This window comes from Phacochoerus africanus, chromosome 4 (assembly GCF_016906955.1).
Source record: "Phacochoerus africanus isolate WHEZ1 chromosome 4, ROS_Pafr_v1, whole genome shotgun sequence".
Lineage (NCBI taxonomy): Eukaryota > Metazoa > Chordata > Mammalia > Artiodactyla > Suidae > Phacochoerus > Phacochoerus africanus.
The window spans coordinates 74,302,830-74,319,487 of NC_062547.1; the positions used below are offsets into that span (position 1 = coordinate 74,302,830).

The 16,658-nt window shown below is 55.5% G+C and overlaps 1 protein-coding gene across 7 annotated transcripts in view; it reads left to right on the plus strand.

The window, feature by feature from the left end:
- Nucleotides 1-16,658, plus strand: part of DPP9 (dipeptidyl peptidase 9) — a 44,496-nt gene that overhangs the window by 16,791 nt on the left and 11,047 nt on the right. For 6 of the 7 annotated variants that reach the window (XM_047777431.1, XM_047777432.1, XM_047777433.1 and 3 more), the window contains 9 exons: nt 441-554; nt 3,758-3,886; nt 5,152-5,213; nt 5,935-6,035; nt 7,464-7,641; nt 7,853-8,015; nt 12,193-12,272; nt 15,869-16,021; nt 16,428-16,563. In XM_047777431.1, coding sequence (XP_047633387.1) covers nt 441-554; nt 3,758-3,886; nt 5,152-5,213; nt 5,935-6,035; nt 7,464-7,641; nt 7,853-8,015; nt 12,193-12,272; nt 15,869-16,021; nt 16,428-16,563 — 1,116 coding nt within the window. Of the gene's footprint in view, nt 1-440; nt 555-3,757; nt 3,887-5,151; nt 5,214-5,934; nt 6,036-7,463; nt 7,642-7,852; nt 8,016-12,192; nt 12,273-14,034; nt 14,393-15,868; nt 16,022-16,427; nt 16,564-16,658 lie in introns of those variants that run through there. The other variant, XM_047777437.1, reaches the window with a different exon arrangement.

Consider the following 16,658-nt stretch of genomic DNA (forward strand, 5'->3'; position numbering starts at 1 on the left):
GCCCCTCTGTTCATCTCAGCCCCTCCTGCCTCTACTCTCCTGTCAGACTCAGAACTCAACTGACTTTGGTTTTCCCTGAGGCCCCTGCTTGCCAGAAGTGACATCACCTTCCTATGGATATCTGCGGAACTGTGCCGCTCGTGGCCTCTGACCCCTGCTTCCCGTCCTGCCCCATGGCCCCAGCGCCTCCTCTCTAAACCTGAGCTTCTCAGCCAGGGGCCACTCGGACACTGGCCTTGTGTCAAGACATTTTGAGCAGTCACCGCTGGGTGAGGGTGCTCCAGGCATAGAATGAGTGGGGACACGGGTGCTGCCTCTCACCCCATAGTGCTCCACAGAGGATGGCCCAGCCCAATGTCAGCAGTGCAAGGGGAAGAAGCCCTGCTCTAAACCAGACTCCTCATCTCTCATCCGGCTCTCTCTCCTCCCCCCGCCCCCAGGCTTGTCTAGTGTCCTTGATGACCCCAAATCTGCGGGTGTAGCCACCTTTGTCATCCAGGAAGAATTTGACCGCTTCACTGGCTACTGGTGGTGTCCCACAGCCTCCTGGGAAGGTAAGTGTCTTTCCATTTTTAAAAATGCTTCTGCACACACTTTTTTTTATTAACAGAGTCACAGTCTATGTGTTCGTCTGCTGTTTGATGTCTTCACTTAAAATAAACCTCGGCATCCTTCCTCTCGACATCCGTGTCAGTCTTTTCAGGCTGCTGTGACAGAATTCCACAGCTAGGGCAGCTTGTGAGCAGCAGGTGTTTATTTCTCACTATTGCAGGGGCTGGAGGTCCAAGACCAAGGCATATTTGGTGTCTGGTGAGGGCCTCGCCCTGGTTCAGAGGTGCTGTCTTAGCATCCTGTCCTCATGTGGCGAAGGGACAGGGAGCTCTCTGGGGTCCCTATAAAAGGGCACTACTGACCCCCTTCCTGAGGGCTCCACCCTCACAACCGGCTCTCTTCCCAAAGGTCCCGCCTCCAAATACACTACATTGGGGGGGTAGGATCTGACATGTGAATCCTGGCGGGGCACAGACATTCAGTCCATTGTGGTCAACATATAGAGAATCCTTCCATTCTGGGGGGCTTGGCTGTTTCACCGTCGGCTTAACAAGTCCACGCTGATGGACACTTTGGGGTTTTGGTTCTACTTCAATGTTAGAAATAATACTCCAGGGAACCTTCATATGTTTATCCTGATGACCTCCTGGGAGTATATGAACGGTTCTCAACCTGGGGTGGTTATGCTCCTCCAGGGGACACTGGGCCGTATGTGGGGACATCTGTGGTTGTCATGACTGGAGGTATTGACATTGAGGCATTGAGGGGCTTAGGGGCTGGGGATGCTCTTGGCACACCCCACAGGGCCCAGGACTGCCCCCCACCGAGAACGACCCGGTCCCAGGGCGACAGTGCCAAGTATCGGAGATCCTGCCTTAGAGCAAGTTCCAGCTGTAAGAGAAGCTGAGGCTACATGCATCTTCAAGCTTGATGGATTTTGCCAACAGGTTATGAAAGAAGCCAGATCAGCAGTCCCTTTCGTATCTGTTTCTCTGCCCTGCACATAAGGCGGAGGGGTCTTACCTGCTCCCTGTTCAGCCTGTGTTCAGTCTGTGTTCAGTCTGCTTTCTGAGCCTGGGGAGAGTCATTTCCCCAGGGCATGTGAGTAGTGTCAGGCTTTCAGCTGCGTGAGCAGGAGCGGCCCTGAGGCCTCCTTGTTGGCCAGGAGCACCCCTCCCTCAGCCTCTGCCCTGCGCCAGGCCTCCACGGCTCACAAAGTTCATCCCCAGCCTTCGTGCCTCTGTGTGTGTCAGTGAGGTGTGTGGCCTCGAAAGCCAGGCTCCCAGGTATCAAGCTGTTGCAGCCAAGGGCCATCCACTGTTGCAGCCAAGGGCCACCTCGCCTGCTGTTCGCTCTTGCCTTTACATCACTTCGCCTTTTCCTTAAATTGATTTGAAAAGATAATTTTATAGGCCTACCACAAATAGAAGCTAGGCATTAAAACCATGCAGTGGAGGAGTTCCCTGGTAGCTCAGTGGTTTAAGGATCCGGTGTTGTCACTGCCCTGGCACAGGTTCGATCCCTGGCCTGGAAACTTCTGCATGCTGAAGGCACGGCCAGAAAAAAAAAAAAAAGTGCAATGAAGAGAAAGCAGCACCATACGTTGTACCTGGCACCCAAGAAAAGAAGGAGTTGTCGGCATCAGCTGTCTAAGTGCTGCTGGCATTGCTGACACCTAGATGGAATTGGCATGTTTCTGGGGAGGACACCTCCTGCACTCCTCCATCTGCGCCAGGGTCTTCGACCACAACGGCACTGCCTGTGCCCCATGGTCTGTATCTCTGGGGAAAAGGGCTCCCAGTCAGGAGTCAGGGTCCTGGATCAGATCACTCTTACCCTCTGCTTGCCTGAAGCAAGTGACTGTCCCACTTTGGCTTCCTGGTCTGTAAAATGAAGTTTCTCCTCCCCTGCCCTGTAGATGCAGAGGCCAGATCATTCTCTGTGAAGGCCATGATGACTCAGTGTCACTTGAGTTGTGACAACCACAGATGTCTCTGAACATTGCCACATGTCCCCTGGGGGTCCGGAATGGCCCCTGGTTGAGACCCACTGGTCTCGATGGCATCAGGATACAAACTCTGCTATTCTAAGGCAGCGCAGAACCGCCAGTGCTGTGGCCAGGGGATGCTCACCCCTTGTCCTGTCCCCCCTCCTCATCCCACACAGACCATGGCAACCCGAGAGTTTTCACTGGTTGATGAGCTTAGGACCCTGGAATGACCTGAGCCCAGTGGACAGGCACATGAGCCCTCCGTGCCAAATGGGAGCCGCAGCACTGCCACTCCCTCACCATGGGCTTCTAGCCCCCCCACCTCCAGTGCCCCACAGAGTGGGTGTGGAGATGGCAGCCTGCAGGCGGGTGAGCTTGCCCGAGGTCTGCGGATGTGGTTGGTCTGTCCAGAGTCAGGCAAGGGTACAAGAGGCAGGTGGGGACCTTTATCAGCTGCCAAGGAAAGAACGGCCGTGGGTTCTGTCCCCTTGACATTGGTATTGCCAATCTCTATGCCCCTTGCTAAGCTGTCAGCTCCCAGTGATCTGCTTATTTCTCATGACAACTTTCACTCGAATCCCTTCCGAGCCCCAAGTGCAAGTCTGCTTGGCGGCCGTCACCAAGTTCCACAGACGGGGCGGCTCAGACAGACATTCTCTGGCTTGCAGTCTGGAGGCCAGACCTCCGAGATGGAGGTGTCGGCAGGTTTGGCCTCTGAGGCCCCTCTCCTCGGCTTCCAGACGGCCGCCTGCTTCTCGTATCCTCCAGTGGTGTCTCTCTGCGTGTCTGTCCTAATCTCTTCTTCTAGGCTCACAGACATACTGGACCAGTGCCACCCTCAGGGCCTCATTTCAACCTGCTCACCCCTGTAAAGACCTCTTCTCCAAATGCAGCCCCGTTCTGAAGTCCAGGGGTTCAGGCTGGAATGTGGGGCTTGGCTGGGGTGGCAGCTCAGCCCGTAGCTGCCCCCTGCAGTGCCACCTCTCTTGCCTTGCTCTCGGAGGAGCTCAGTTCTCGTTCCCGTTGTACAGGGAGGGAAGCGGGCCCCGAGAGGAAGTGGGGCAGACTTCAGGTCTAGAGCTGGGGCTCCTGCCCCCAGGGACTGCTCTCACCTGTGCCCTGCTGTGACAGAGCAGAGGCTCCATGTGGGCCGGGGGGTGTGGGGTGACAGCAGGCACGCCCGGCACCCTCAGCGGCTCCCCTGTCCCCTGCCAGGTTCAGACGGCTGCAAGACGCTGCGAATCCTGTATGAGGAGGTCGACGAGTCTGAGGTGGAGATCATTCACGTGCCCTCTCCTGCGCTAGAGGAGAGGAAGACGGACTCCTACCGATACCCCAGGACAGGTGAGGGCCCAGGACAGGTGCGGGTGGCCGAGTGGTGGTCTGAAGCCTCACAGAACACCGCGAGGCACCAAGCAGGATGGGCCCCTAGGACCCAGGCTGGGATGGAGAAGCAGTCTGGGCTCAGAAGCAACAGCAGGGCCAGTGCCACCCTCAGTGGTGACCAGTGTCCTCCCTCGGGGCCCAGGACGCAGTAGGAGCTCAGGGGAGGCAGTGGAGGTGCCATCCCAGGGTACATCACACACTCCCTGCCTTGGGAGAAGACAAAGTCTGCCCAGTGTCTCCAGAGAAGCCAGAAGGAGTTCCCTCATAGCTCAGTGGGTTAAGGTTCTAGCATTGTCACTGCAGCTGCTCAGATCGCTTCTGTGGCCCAGGTTTGATCCCTGGCCTGGGAAATTGCACATGCTGTGGGCGTAGCCAAATTTTTAAAAAGAGAGGGAGAGAGAAGCCAGAAGTCCAGACTCACCCAAGAAACCTCCCAGTTCTTAAAGTCACTTGAACCATTTAAAAATGCTTAGCGAGCCACACAAAATACATGCACAGGCCAGATTCCATGTCTTTGGGACCTCTCTGGAAGCATACAAGAGACTCGTTCTTGCTAACTGCAGGCTGTGCCAGGCAGAGCCTTCCCATGGAAACTTCCAGTCTCTGGTGTAAGTGGGGAAGTCTTTTCCCTTCCCTTGTTGCAGAGACGAGAAAACGGAGCCTCCAAGACACTACCTGCCTGGGCGCTAGAGCCATGGGGGCCAGAGTTGGGAGTTGTCATAGAAATAACTGGGGCCTGAACTGAATCCCCTGGAGAGTGTGTTGTGGTGGCCCCAGTTTATAGAGCACCTGCGTCCTCTCAGCTGAGGACCACTGGTGTCGCTGGGACACCGGCCACCTTCCTGCATCATTGGTGGCTTTTCTGTGGGCATGTGCTGTCTTTGCAGCCAGCTTTCAAGCTCTCGAAAGGCTGGGAGAGGGTGTCTTCCTCATGTCTGCAACTCCCCACGGCCCCCTCATCAGCACAGGTCTGACCTCTGTTCTTAAACAGCAAAGATGTTGCCACATCACCATTGGGACCAAGGTCCAGACCCAAAGTCAGAAAGTCCTGCCTGGGGGCTTTGGGCCCAGGCCAGAGAGACCTTTGGACACCCGATGCCTTCCCCTCCTACATGCCATCTGTGTCACCGTCTAGTGAGCATCACCCCCCAACTGCCACCCCAACATCTGCCGTCAGCCTTCTGGGCCACACCCACCAGGTCCACCTTGCTTTGTTTCCACAGGCAGCAAGAATCCCAAGATCGCCTTGAAACTGGCCGAGTTTCAGACTGACAGTCAGGGCAAGGTAAGAGTGGCCAGGGCGCCAACTCCGGGCATGCGGAAAGGAAGGCCAGGATCCGTGTCGGGAGATGGTTGACAGCTGGGCAGCATCAGCAGGCTGCTTGCCATTCCAGGGCAGGGTTTTTTTTGTGGCCAACTGAACCTGCAGAGGGCACCATCCAGAGCCCCAGCTTCTGGGCCCTGCCGCCTGCCCTCTGAGCCCTGTCCCACCTGCCACCAGGTGGTCCCGAGGCACAGGGAGGGGATGTTCCCTTATTTTCCTGCCAACAGGCTATCCTAGCAAAGTACCACCAGGAGACTTGAGCCACCGAAGTTTATGGCCTCCCAGTTCTGGAGGCTAAAAGTCTGAAATCAAGATGTCAACTGGGCTGGTCCTTCTGAGGCCTTGAGGGAAGGACCTATCCCAGGCCGCCCTCCTTGGCTTGTGGACGGCTGCCTTCTCCCTGTGTCTCGTTGCAAGACATTCTCTGCCTGTGAGGAGCCTGTGTCCATGTTTCCCCCCTTTTATAGGGACTTTGTCCGGTTGAATTCCCCCACCACCACCACCAGTACAACTTTATCTTATCACAACTGCAGGCACTCAGTTTCCAAGTAAGGCCCCGTCCTCAGGGACCAGGAGTGGGGACCCCTACATGTGAGAACATAGTGCCCCTCTAATAGTGGCCACCTCCTCCTGGGCAGCATGTGGCCAGGCCAACTGTGACCCAGGTCTGCTTTTCTTTTAGATCGTGTCGACGCAAGAAAAGGAGCTGGTGCAGCCCTTCAGGACGCTCTTCCCGAAGGTGGAGTACATCGCCAGGGCCGGCTGGACCCGGGATGGCAAGTAGTGAGTGTCTCCCTCACAAAATAGAAGGCATCCTTTTGCAGTCACTTTTTTCATTTTCTTTCTTTCTTTTTGGCTGCACCTGCAGCATGCAGAAATTCCCAGGGCAGGGATCAAGCCCCAGTCACAGCAGTGATGACACCGGATTCTTTAACCACTAGTTCCACCAGGGAACTCCTATAATCACTTTCTACCCCTTCTGCCCAGATTAGGGGTCCATGGCTCTAAACGAGGGCTCCATACCACTGCCCAGGGACCAAATCCAACCCTCTGCCCATTATTCTAAAGCCCACAAGTCAAGAATGGCCTGTACGTTTTGATTGCTCTGATTGTTTGATTGCCACAGCAAGCAGTGGCATGATGTGGGATCCCAGTTCCCAGACCAGGGATTGAACCTGGGCTGCAGTGGTGAGAGGGCTAAATCCTAGCCACTAGACAACCAGGGAGCTCTCTGGCTTGTACCTTTTCAAATGATGTATGTGGCGGGGGGTGGGGGGGTGGACACGGGATCCACAGGAAACTACTTCATCGTTCGTGAAAATGATAGGACATCCCCATGTCCGTGTCCATATATAAAGTTTTATTGGCACACGGCCACACACAGTTTAAGAATCGTCTGTGGCTGCTCGTCCCACATCGGCAAGATTGAGTAGTTTTGGAAGAAATGGTGGCCCACGAAGTGGGCTTCTGGCCCCACTGGCCCCTTTCCTGAGAGAGCAGAGACCGCCCAGACCAAGGCTCCAGTCTTCGGCAGCCCCTGGGCTCTCACTGGGTCTCACATCCCCATGGTGCTGCTCAGATAGGGTTCTACTTGTCCTGCCTTTATGTTGAGATTGGGCTTTTCCGCCTGTAACCCTGACAGGTCTCCATTAAAAATACATTTAAGTTAAGAAACTCTCAGGAGTTCCCTGGTAGTCTAGCAGATAGGACTCGGCGCTTTCACCCCTGAGGCCTGGGTTCAGTCCTGCTCTGGAAACTGAGGTCTCACATCAGGCTGCTACATGCTGCAGCATGCCGCAGACCAAAAACAAAAAACAAAAAGGGAAGGAAGGAGGGAGAAAAGAAGGAAAGAGAGAGAGAAGGAGAGAAAGAGGAAGGAAGAAAAGGAAGGGAGGGAGAAAGAAACTAACTGTCCACTTAGAGCAAAATATGAAACAAAAGATAAAGGTTGAGGATTTGGCAGAAGTTGCCAAAGTTTACAAAACGCTGCTCTAAGACTTAGTGATGGGAGGTGTTTCCAGCTGCGTCCGCACCCCACACCCCCCGAGCCGGGGGCCAGCCAGGAGGCCTCTGTGTGCGGCAGGGTCGCCTGCTCAGCTGTCAGTGAAGAGGCAACGGAGGAGTGTTCTGGTCATACACAAGTTTGGAAAGGAGGGCATCGGTGCCCCGCTGGCCCCAGAGGCCTGGATCTTCTCTCGTTTCGCCCTCCAGTGCCTGGGCCATGTTCCTGGACCGGCCCCAGCAGCGGCTCCAGCTTGTCCTCCTGCCCCCAGCCCTGTTCATCCCCACCACCGAGAGTGAGGAGCAGCGGGCAGCCCTCGCCAGAGCCGTGCCCAGGAACGTCCAGCCGTATGTCGTGTATGAGGAGGTCACCGACGTGTGGATCAACGTAAGGGCAGGGGTGTGCGTCCCTTGTCCCCGGCCCCAGGTCCCCAGCTGGGCGGGGGCTGGTGACATGGAGAAGCCAGCTCGGGAGCGAGCGCCCCTGGGGTTTGCCCTCCACGCCAGGCTCTCGGAGCCGCCCCTTCCTCAAGGGCCCTGTGTCCGCCTCCCCCGCTCCGCTCCCCACCTCCTGACGCGTCCTCTCTCTGCCCGGACAGGTTCACGACATCTTCTATCCCTTCCCCCAACCAGAGGGAGAGGACGAGCTCTGCTTCATCCGCGCCAACGAGTGCAAGACCGGCTTCTGCCACCTGTACAAAGTCACTGCTGTTTTGAAGCCCCACGGCTACGACTGGACCCAGCCCTTCAACCCTGGGGAAGGTGAGCCAGCCTGACTCATGCCTCTCTCAGCAGTCACCACCTGTGGCTCAGTGCACGGTTTGTTCCACGGGTCCCGCCCCACCACCCAGCCTGCTGGTCCCAGAGGGAGCGGTGCTGATGAGTAAGAGGCCAGCCTTTCCCAAAGCCGTTCCTGGGCTGGCAGCATCATCACAGCCAGCAGCAGGTTTATTCAGGCAGCGGTATTTATTAAGCATCTACTACATGCCAGGCCCTGTGCACCCCAAGGCCGACCGCCCGTCTTCTGTAAGTAAAGCTTTATTGGCACACAGTCACGCACATGCATTGACGTGTTGTCTGGCTGTTTTCATGTCTTGACGGCAAGCAGTTACAGTGTTTCCCAAGCTGAAAATATTTGCTGTCTGGCTGTTTATGGTAAAAGCTGTTCTACTCTAGTGGAGAAAGCAGGCAGGCATCCAAAGACAGTGGAAGATGCTGTCTCTGGAGTGATGAGCTCTGCGAGGGAAAATGCAGCAGGGTGAGAGGTTAGGGAGAGGGGGCCCTTCTTTCCAAAAGGGAGGCCAGGAGCACGTCTGGATAATGTGCCAGAAAAGAGACCTGGTGGAGGTGGTAGAGGCAGCCATACAGAGCCTCCAAGCTGTGGACACAGCCCGTGCAAAGGCCCTGGGGCAGGAGAAACACTGAGGAGGCCTGTGTGGCTGGAGCAGTTGGGGGTAACGGGGGGGCAGGTGGGAAGCCAGGGGGCAAGGAGGGGACACCCAGGTCAAGCAAGGCCTTGTGGGCCGGGAAGAGGACTAGAGCTTCCACCATTGATCTTACGTTGGTTTTAAGTGTGTCCTGTGGTTGTTCATGGAGCTGAACCTGAAGGTGAGGGGAAAGTGATAAGGCCCGGGGTCAGGGAGAGGGGCTGAGATCCGACTCCGGATGTGCTCTGACTACTGAGCCGACTCGGTTTGCAGGTCGATTGGGCTGGGGGCTGAGGCAGAGAGAGGAAGTGCGTGGACATCTGAAAGGTTTCTGGGAATCTAGCCTAACACAAACACCGAGAGGGATGGTGCAGGAGAGGAAAATGGAGTTGGGCTTTGTGTTCAAGTTGAAGCACCTGATTGGCAGGACCGCTCCACCCAGCTCTGTGGAGCAGGTGGAGCCAAGGTGGGGATGTGGGCGTCATGGCCTTTGGACAAGCTAGGCCGGGAGGGCGTGGCCTGAGCAACAAGCCAGGGATCTTGGAGCTTGGAGCAGTGTCTCTCCACCCACCCACACTGCTGACATCAGGGTCAGGTTACTTTGTGGGGTGTCCTGGCCCCCATTGGGTTGTGGGATATGGAGCAGCATTGCTGACCCCACCCACTCCATGCCAGGTGCCCCCTGGCCCTGACCACCACGGATGTACTCAGCCATCGCTCCTTGTCTCCTGTCATCCAGATTGTCCCCAATGAGTCCCAGGGCTTAGAGGCTGTGTCTGCCACGGAGCCTGAGGCCGTCACCGGTGTGGAGACAGTCACTTGAGGGTGGTGCCGGTGGGGGCGCTTAGGGGGGCCCAAGGAGCCCGAGGGTTAGGAACTGGCCAAGCCACAAGCTACCGAGGGGTCAGGTGAGCTGGGGACTGAGGAATGACCACCGTCTGGGGTTGACCTTTGGGGTTGACTGTGGCCCATCACAGGCTCACTGAGCTGTCTCAAAGGAGCTTGTTGGCGTTTGCTTTTCAGTTTGTCTGGAAACCACCTCTTGTTGGAGATTTTGCTGGAGAAATCCTCATTCTGTCTCATTTTGTTTCTTTTCCTTTTTTTCTCTCTCTTTTTTTTTCTATCTTTTTTATTTTCTTCCTTTCCTTTCTTTCTTTCTTGGTCTTTTTAGGGCCGCACCTGCAGCATACAGACATTCCCAGGCTAGGGGTGGAATTGGAGCTGCAGCTGCTGGTCTACGCCACAGCCACAGCAATGCCAGATCTGAGCCATGTCTGTGACCTACACCACAGCTCATGGCAACGCCGGATCCTTAACCCATTGAGTGAGGCCAGGGATCAAACCTGCATCCTCATGGGTACTAGTCAGATTCATTTCCACTGAGAAACTCCTTCTTTTCCTTTTTCTTTTCTCATTCTGCCCCCTGACGTGGGCCACCCTGAGTTCTCATCCTGCCTGCTAGTTGTCGTGTGGCGCTCACAGCAAGCACCCCGGGGTCTCTGGCCTTTGGGTGGGCTGTCCGTTCTCCCTGTGTCCTTCACCACCTTCCTGCCTCAGGCTCCTGCCTGCTGGACAGAGACTGAATGGGCAGGAAGGCGAGGCCCAGCCACTTCCTTACCAAAGGAATGGGTTCTTTTAGGGTGTCCCGGCCAAGTGGGAGGGTGGTCAGAAGGCAGGGGGGCTGGAAGAGGAGCAGGGATGGTGCCAGTGCCCGCAGGAGGAGTGTGTCCCAATGACACAGGTCACTCCATGGCAAGGGGCCTGTGAGAGAGGAGGACAGTGGGCCCTGGTGTAGTTTGCGGGACCCTCAGGCCAGGAGGAGTGTGGACTTGAGCCCAGAAGGCCGAGGAGACTCAGAGCAAATTGGAGGGAGACAGGGCCAGCAGGCTGAGCCATGGCCCAGGCCTTCTGTGGGCCTCGTGGGGGCAGCAGGAGAACTGAGGGGCACAGAGGTTGTGGATGGGGAACAGGCACGTCACTGGGGCTGGCCCCAGAGTAGAGCTGTGTGAGACTCAGCTCCTACCTGCTCACTCCTCCGAAGGGCATCTTCAGCGTGAGTAGAGAGGCGCCTGTCCAGCCACTGGGAGTGCGGGGAGAGTGGAGCGTCTCTCCCTCCTGAGTCTTCTAGTGGCTAGTCACCTAGATCAGGTCTCTGCCCTGGAAGTTTCTGTCTGTGCACCCTGTGAATGTGTGTAGGACCTGGCTCTCCCCAGGTGACGGGGACAGCAGTTTGCCTTAGACCTGATAGGATGGAAGGAAAGGGTTGGGAGTTCCCGTCACGGTGCAGCGGAAACGAATCCGACTGGGAACCATGAGGTTGCGGGTTCAATCCCTGGTCCTGCTCAGTGGGTTAAGGATCTGGCGTTGCCGTGAGCTGTGGCATAGGTCGAAGACGCGGCTCGGATCCCACGTTGCTGTGGCTCTGGTGTAGGCTGGCGGCTACAACTCCGATTAGACCCCTAGCCTGGGAACCTCCATATGCTGCAGGTGTGGCCCTATAAAGACAAAAACCAAAAAAAAAAAAAAAAAGGTAGCCACTGCTTATAAACTGTCTAATCATTTCTCATACACGTCCATAAATGTTCTGTATTGTCATTTACCTGGTAGAAAGTTAAAATTGAGACCTACTCCCAGGAGTTCCCATTGTGGGTCAGTGGATTAAGAACCCAACTAGTATCCGTGAGGATGTGGGTTTGATCCCTGGCTTCGTGCAATAGGTTAAAGATCCAGTGTTGCCATGAGCTGCAGTATAGGTCGCAGACGTGGCTCAGATCTGGCATTGCTGTGGCTATGGTGTCAGGCCAGCAGCTGCAGCTCCAATTCAGCCCTTAGCCTGGGAACTTCCATGTACTGCAGGTGCAGCCCTAAAAAAAAAAAACAGAGAGATTTATCCTCTCCCAAAAAACCTATGGTAACTCACCTGAGACCTTGCGCCACCCTGCTATTTTATTTTTATTCAGCTTTTATTTTTATTTATTCATTTAGTTTTGCTTTTTAGGGCCGCACCTGTGCCACATGCAAGTTCCCAAGCTAGGGGTTGAATCGGAGCTGTAGCTGTCAGCCTGCATACACCACAGTCACAACAACTCCAGATCCCTGACCCACTGAGTGAGGGCAGGGGTCAAACCCACATCCTCATAGATAGTATTTGGATTCGTTTCCACTGTACCACAGCAGGAACCCACTATTTTAACGAAGCTCTGGCTCTCCATGGACGCAATGCATCCTAAGGGGTCACAGGTCTAGGGCCTAGAAGGTGGTGATTTGCCCTGCAGAGTACTAAAATAGGGTGTTTTTGACAAAATGCGTGTCCCTGGTTTTTCTGGGGGAATGCCAGTCCACCATCCACATAGTGGGAAACCCGCTCTGTGGGCCATGGTGTGGCAGGGCCCTGTACCATGCCTGGGGCCCATCACCTGGCTGCTCAGGCGCCTTGGCAAGTTCGTTTTGTGCTTTGAGTCCCCTTCACCACTCCAGGCTCCCTTCACCTCTTTTCCTTTCCTTACTTGCAGATGAATTTAAATGCTCTATCAAGGAGGAGATCGCACTGACCAGTGGTGAATGGGAGGTCTTGGCAAGGCACGGCTCCAAGGTACCAGCGTCTCCATGCATGCTTATACGCACATGTGGGCACAGATGCGCGCACACACTCCCGCCGCCCGCCCCCACACCCCCCACCACTCCTTCCTGCTCTGCTCACTGAAGGCCATGGGGGCTATGCTTCCCACCAGCTGTAGCCCGGGATCTGAGAGGCAGAGTGGTTCTGAGCAGCCTTTGCTGGATCCTGGTGGATGGGGCCCGGCGGGTTCACAGTGCCCCCTGGAGCATTCGCTTTAGCCTCCTGCTCCCTGAAACTACCTGTCCCCAGGTCAGCAGTGTGCAGGACACTGTCCCACAGCTTCCCGCCAGGGCCCACCCCTGCCTGCCCAGGATGCAGCAGCAGAGCTGAGAGGTGGACCTTCCACTCCCTGATGCAAATCTCCTTCATAAAAACATGGTGACCAGAACATCTCCACTGGGGTCCAGGTCTACAAAATTCCATATTTCACAGAGATCCTTTAATCAAATGTCCTGGATCCCTACCTCACACCAGCAGGAAGGCCTCCTGGACCAAAGATTTAGACATACATAAAGAACTAAACCAGGAGTTCACACTGTGGTGCAGCAGGTTGGGGATCCAGCGTTATCTCTGCAGCATCTCCTGTCACTGCTGTGGTGTGGGTATGATCCCTGGCCCGGGAACTTCTGCATGCTGCAGGGTGTCCAAAAAAAAAGGAACTAAACCACAGGTGACCAGGAGGAGATATAGGTGAACTCTTTTATAGTTAAGAGGTGGGGCCTGGGAGGGGGCAGTGTGCTGCCCGGGGCTGCCAGGAGAACGGGGCCGGGCACCCCTGGACAGGCAACACAGCCAGGCAGCATGGCTTGGCCTTTCTGGGGGACAGAGGCGGCACCTGTTAGCGCATCAACCACGTCTCATCTGACCAGGCAACCCCAGTTCTAGGTGTGGATATTAAGCCACCCTAGGGCCCACTTGAGAGGTTAACACACAAGTGTGTGTCGCTGCGCTCACAGGGGGAACTAACGATTAGTAAATGCTCCAGGGGGAGAGAAGCGACATTGCTGTGTCTGGGTTCTGTGGTAACTGTGCCAATTGCACTGTGAGCACAACTGTCCCTACTCAGTGGCTCGGCTGTGGTTGAATCTCGGCGGAGACACCCCTATGCTCCTAGCTGAGCTCAGCACCTCTCTAACTGGGTACTAAGACTCAGTGTCCTTACCTGTGACATGGGATAATCATATAGTTCTGATCCTCTCATCTTCACAGCACTTTCTCTCTCGGTGCCATGGACACTCGGGGCCAGTTATGGGCACCGTGGGTGTGGATCAGCCTCTCTGGCCCCCACCCCAAGTGTGACTACCACAGATGCCCAGAGGCTGCCAGATGTCCCCTGGAGGGCACAATGGCTCTGGGCATGTACTTTTTTTTTATTATTGTATTCGAAAAGTACAGTGATAGGAGTTCCCGTCATGGCTCAGTGGAAACGAATGACTAGTATCCATGAGGACGCAGGTTCCATCCCTGGCCTCACTCAGCAGGTTGAGGATGCGGCATTGCCATAAGCTGTGGTGTAGGTCGCAGATGCAGCTCGAATCCTACGTTGCTATGACTGTGGCGTAGGCTGGCAGCTATAGCTCTGATTCGACCCCTAGCCTGGGAACCTCCAGATGCCGCGGTACGGCCCTCAAAAGACAAAAACGAAAAAAGAAAAGTACATTGATAATGACATCACTGCACTGTTTGTTGTAAAAATCGAATTTTCCTAAATAATCTCTGTCCCTCCTCACCCTAGACCTGCGTAACCTCCCCCCACCTCAGAGATGACCACGGTGGGAAATCACTGCACATCTTTCCTGTTTGCACCTGTCTCCATAGGAGCATCATTATTTTAGAGGATTTGTAGGGATTTTTTTAGACAGTACAGTTTTATTTGACCACTGAGCATTGTGCCACAATTATGGAAGTAGTCTGGCTTTTGGACATTTAGGGTGTCACCACTTGAGTCTTGAGAACACTTGGAGCATCTTTGTGCCTTCGTTTTGTTTGGTTTTGGTTCTTGGCTGCTGTGCACAGCAGCCTGTTATGGAATCTCAGTTCCCAGGCTAGGGATTGAATCCAGGCCACAGCAGTGAAAGCGCCTAATCTTAACCACTAGACCACCAACCACCAAGGAACTACCATTTGTGCCTTTTTTTTTTTTTTGTCTTTTTGCCTTTTCTAGGGCCACTCCCACGGTATATGGAGGTTCCCAGGCTGGGGGTCAAATCGGAGCTGTAGCCTCCGGCCTACACCAGAGTCACAGCAACGTGAGATCCGAGCCGCGTCTGCAAACTATACCACACCTCACGGCAACGCCGGATCCTTACCCCACTGAGCAAGGCCAGGGATCGAACCCGCAACCTCATGGTTCCTAGTCGGATTCGTTAACCACTGCGCCACTACAGGAACTCCTGTGCCTTCATTTTGGTTTTGGTTTTGGTTTTTCTTTTTATGGCGGCACCTGCGGCATATGGAACTTCAGGGCCAGAGGTCAAATTGGAGCTGCAGCCGCAGCCTGTACCTCAACCACAGCAACACCAGATCCAAACTGCATCTGCAGTCTACAGTGCAACTTGCAGCAATGCCAGATCCTTAACCCACTGAGTGAGGCGGGATTGAACCTGCATCCTCACAGAGACATGATCAGGTCCTTAACCCACTGAGCCACAATGGGAACTCCTGTGCCTTCACTTTGAATTCACTTCTCAAGGACAATTCCTGGGGGTGTAAATGTCAGTTCAGAGGATGCACCTTTTGGAGTTCCCGTCGTGGCTCAGTGGAAGCAAATCTGGCTAGTATCCATGAGGATGCAGGTTCAATCCCTGGCCTCACTTATTGGGTAAAGGATCAAGTGTTGCCGTGAGCTATGGTGTAGGTCGCAGATGTGGCTTGGATCTGAATATTGCTGTGGTGTGGCATAGGCCAGCAGCTGCAGCTACAGCTCTGATTCGATCCTTAGCCTGGGAACCTCCATATGCCACGGGTACGGTCCTAGAAAGACAACAAACAAAAGAGAATGTGCCTTTTTTAAGCGTCCATGCTGCATGATCAACTCCAGAAAGGCAGTGCCTGTTCCCATCCCCACAGCAAGGTTCTTTCCTGCTCCTTCTGAAGATGCTGCCTAAGAAGCACCCCAAGGTTGGAAGGAGGTTCCCCCAGGAAACGGGTGGAGTGGGAAGTTGCCACTTCTTAACCCCAAGCACCTGGACCAGAGGGATGGCTGAGCCACTGGGGATCAGAGCCAGGGACTGGCAGGTCCAGGACAGCCCTTTCCTCAGCCTCTGTCCCAGCAGTGTGCCCTCAGCAGCCCCCCACCCACGGCTCTGGGCAGGTCCAGAAGGAGCTGTCCAGGCTTGGATTTCAGATTCTAAGTTGCACCAGACAACATGTGGTTAGCTCAGCCCTGTCAGGGTCTGCTTCTGCCCCCACGGAGTCAGAGAAGTATCTCAGATAGTTCTCCAGCCAGCAGGCCAAAGCCAGCTTAGGAAGACCACTGTCCTGTCCACAGAATGCAGGGCCCTCCCTGGGGGCAGGGAGGGAGGCCTGGGAGGCCATGTCACCAGGAGCCCCTGTGCCACCCTCCCCAGATCTGGGTCAATGAGGAGACGAAGCTGGTGTACTTTCAAGGCACGAAGGACACGCCCCTGGAGCACCACCTCTACGTCGTCAGCTATGAGATGGCCGGCGAGATCGTGCGCCTCACCACGCCCGGCTTCTCACACAGCTGCTCCATGAGCCAGGTGGGCACTCCCCCATGCCCACTCCCTCAGAATATGCTAGAACATGAGGCAGCATTCCAGAACGGGAGCTTGGGGCCACCCCAGTCCTGGACATACATCTGGTGGCAGTTCGCTTGCTGCAGAACCAGCAAGGTGGATAGGCTGTGGCATCGGGCAAGTCTGGGCCTGACCCCGAGGCCCACCGGCCACCACCCAAGGACCCCTGACCAGGGGACAGGTTCTTCTTACCCCAGTTTCTGTGGCTGCAAGACAAGGCTGGTGGTACTAGCAGGCTTAGAGGAGGGAGCACACCGCTCAGGGTAAAGATAGCACGTGGTGATGAAGCAGGGGGTGACGAGGCGGAGGAGCGGAGCAGTCGAGGGGAGGCCAGGTGTGCCACAGTCTCAGTGCCCCGTCCCACCCGCAGAACTTCGACATGTTCATCAGCCACTACAGCAGTGTGAGCACGCCGCCCTGTGTGCACGTCTACAAGCTGAGTGGCCCCGACGACGACCCCCTGCACAAGCAGCCGCGCTTCTGGGCCAGCATGATGGAGGCGGCCAGTGAGTAGCCCCAGAGCCCCGGGCCCTTGGCCAGGTCCTTCCCATCCAGAGCTTCAGCTTGCCCGTCATGGTTCTGGCACATACCATGCGAGAGG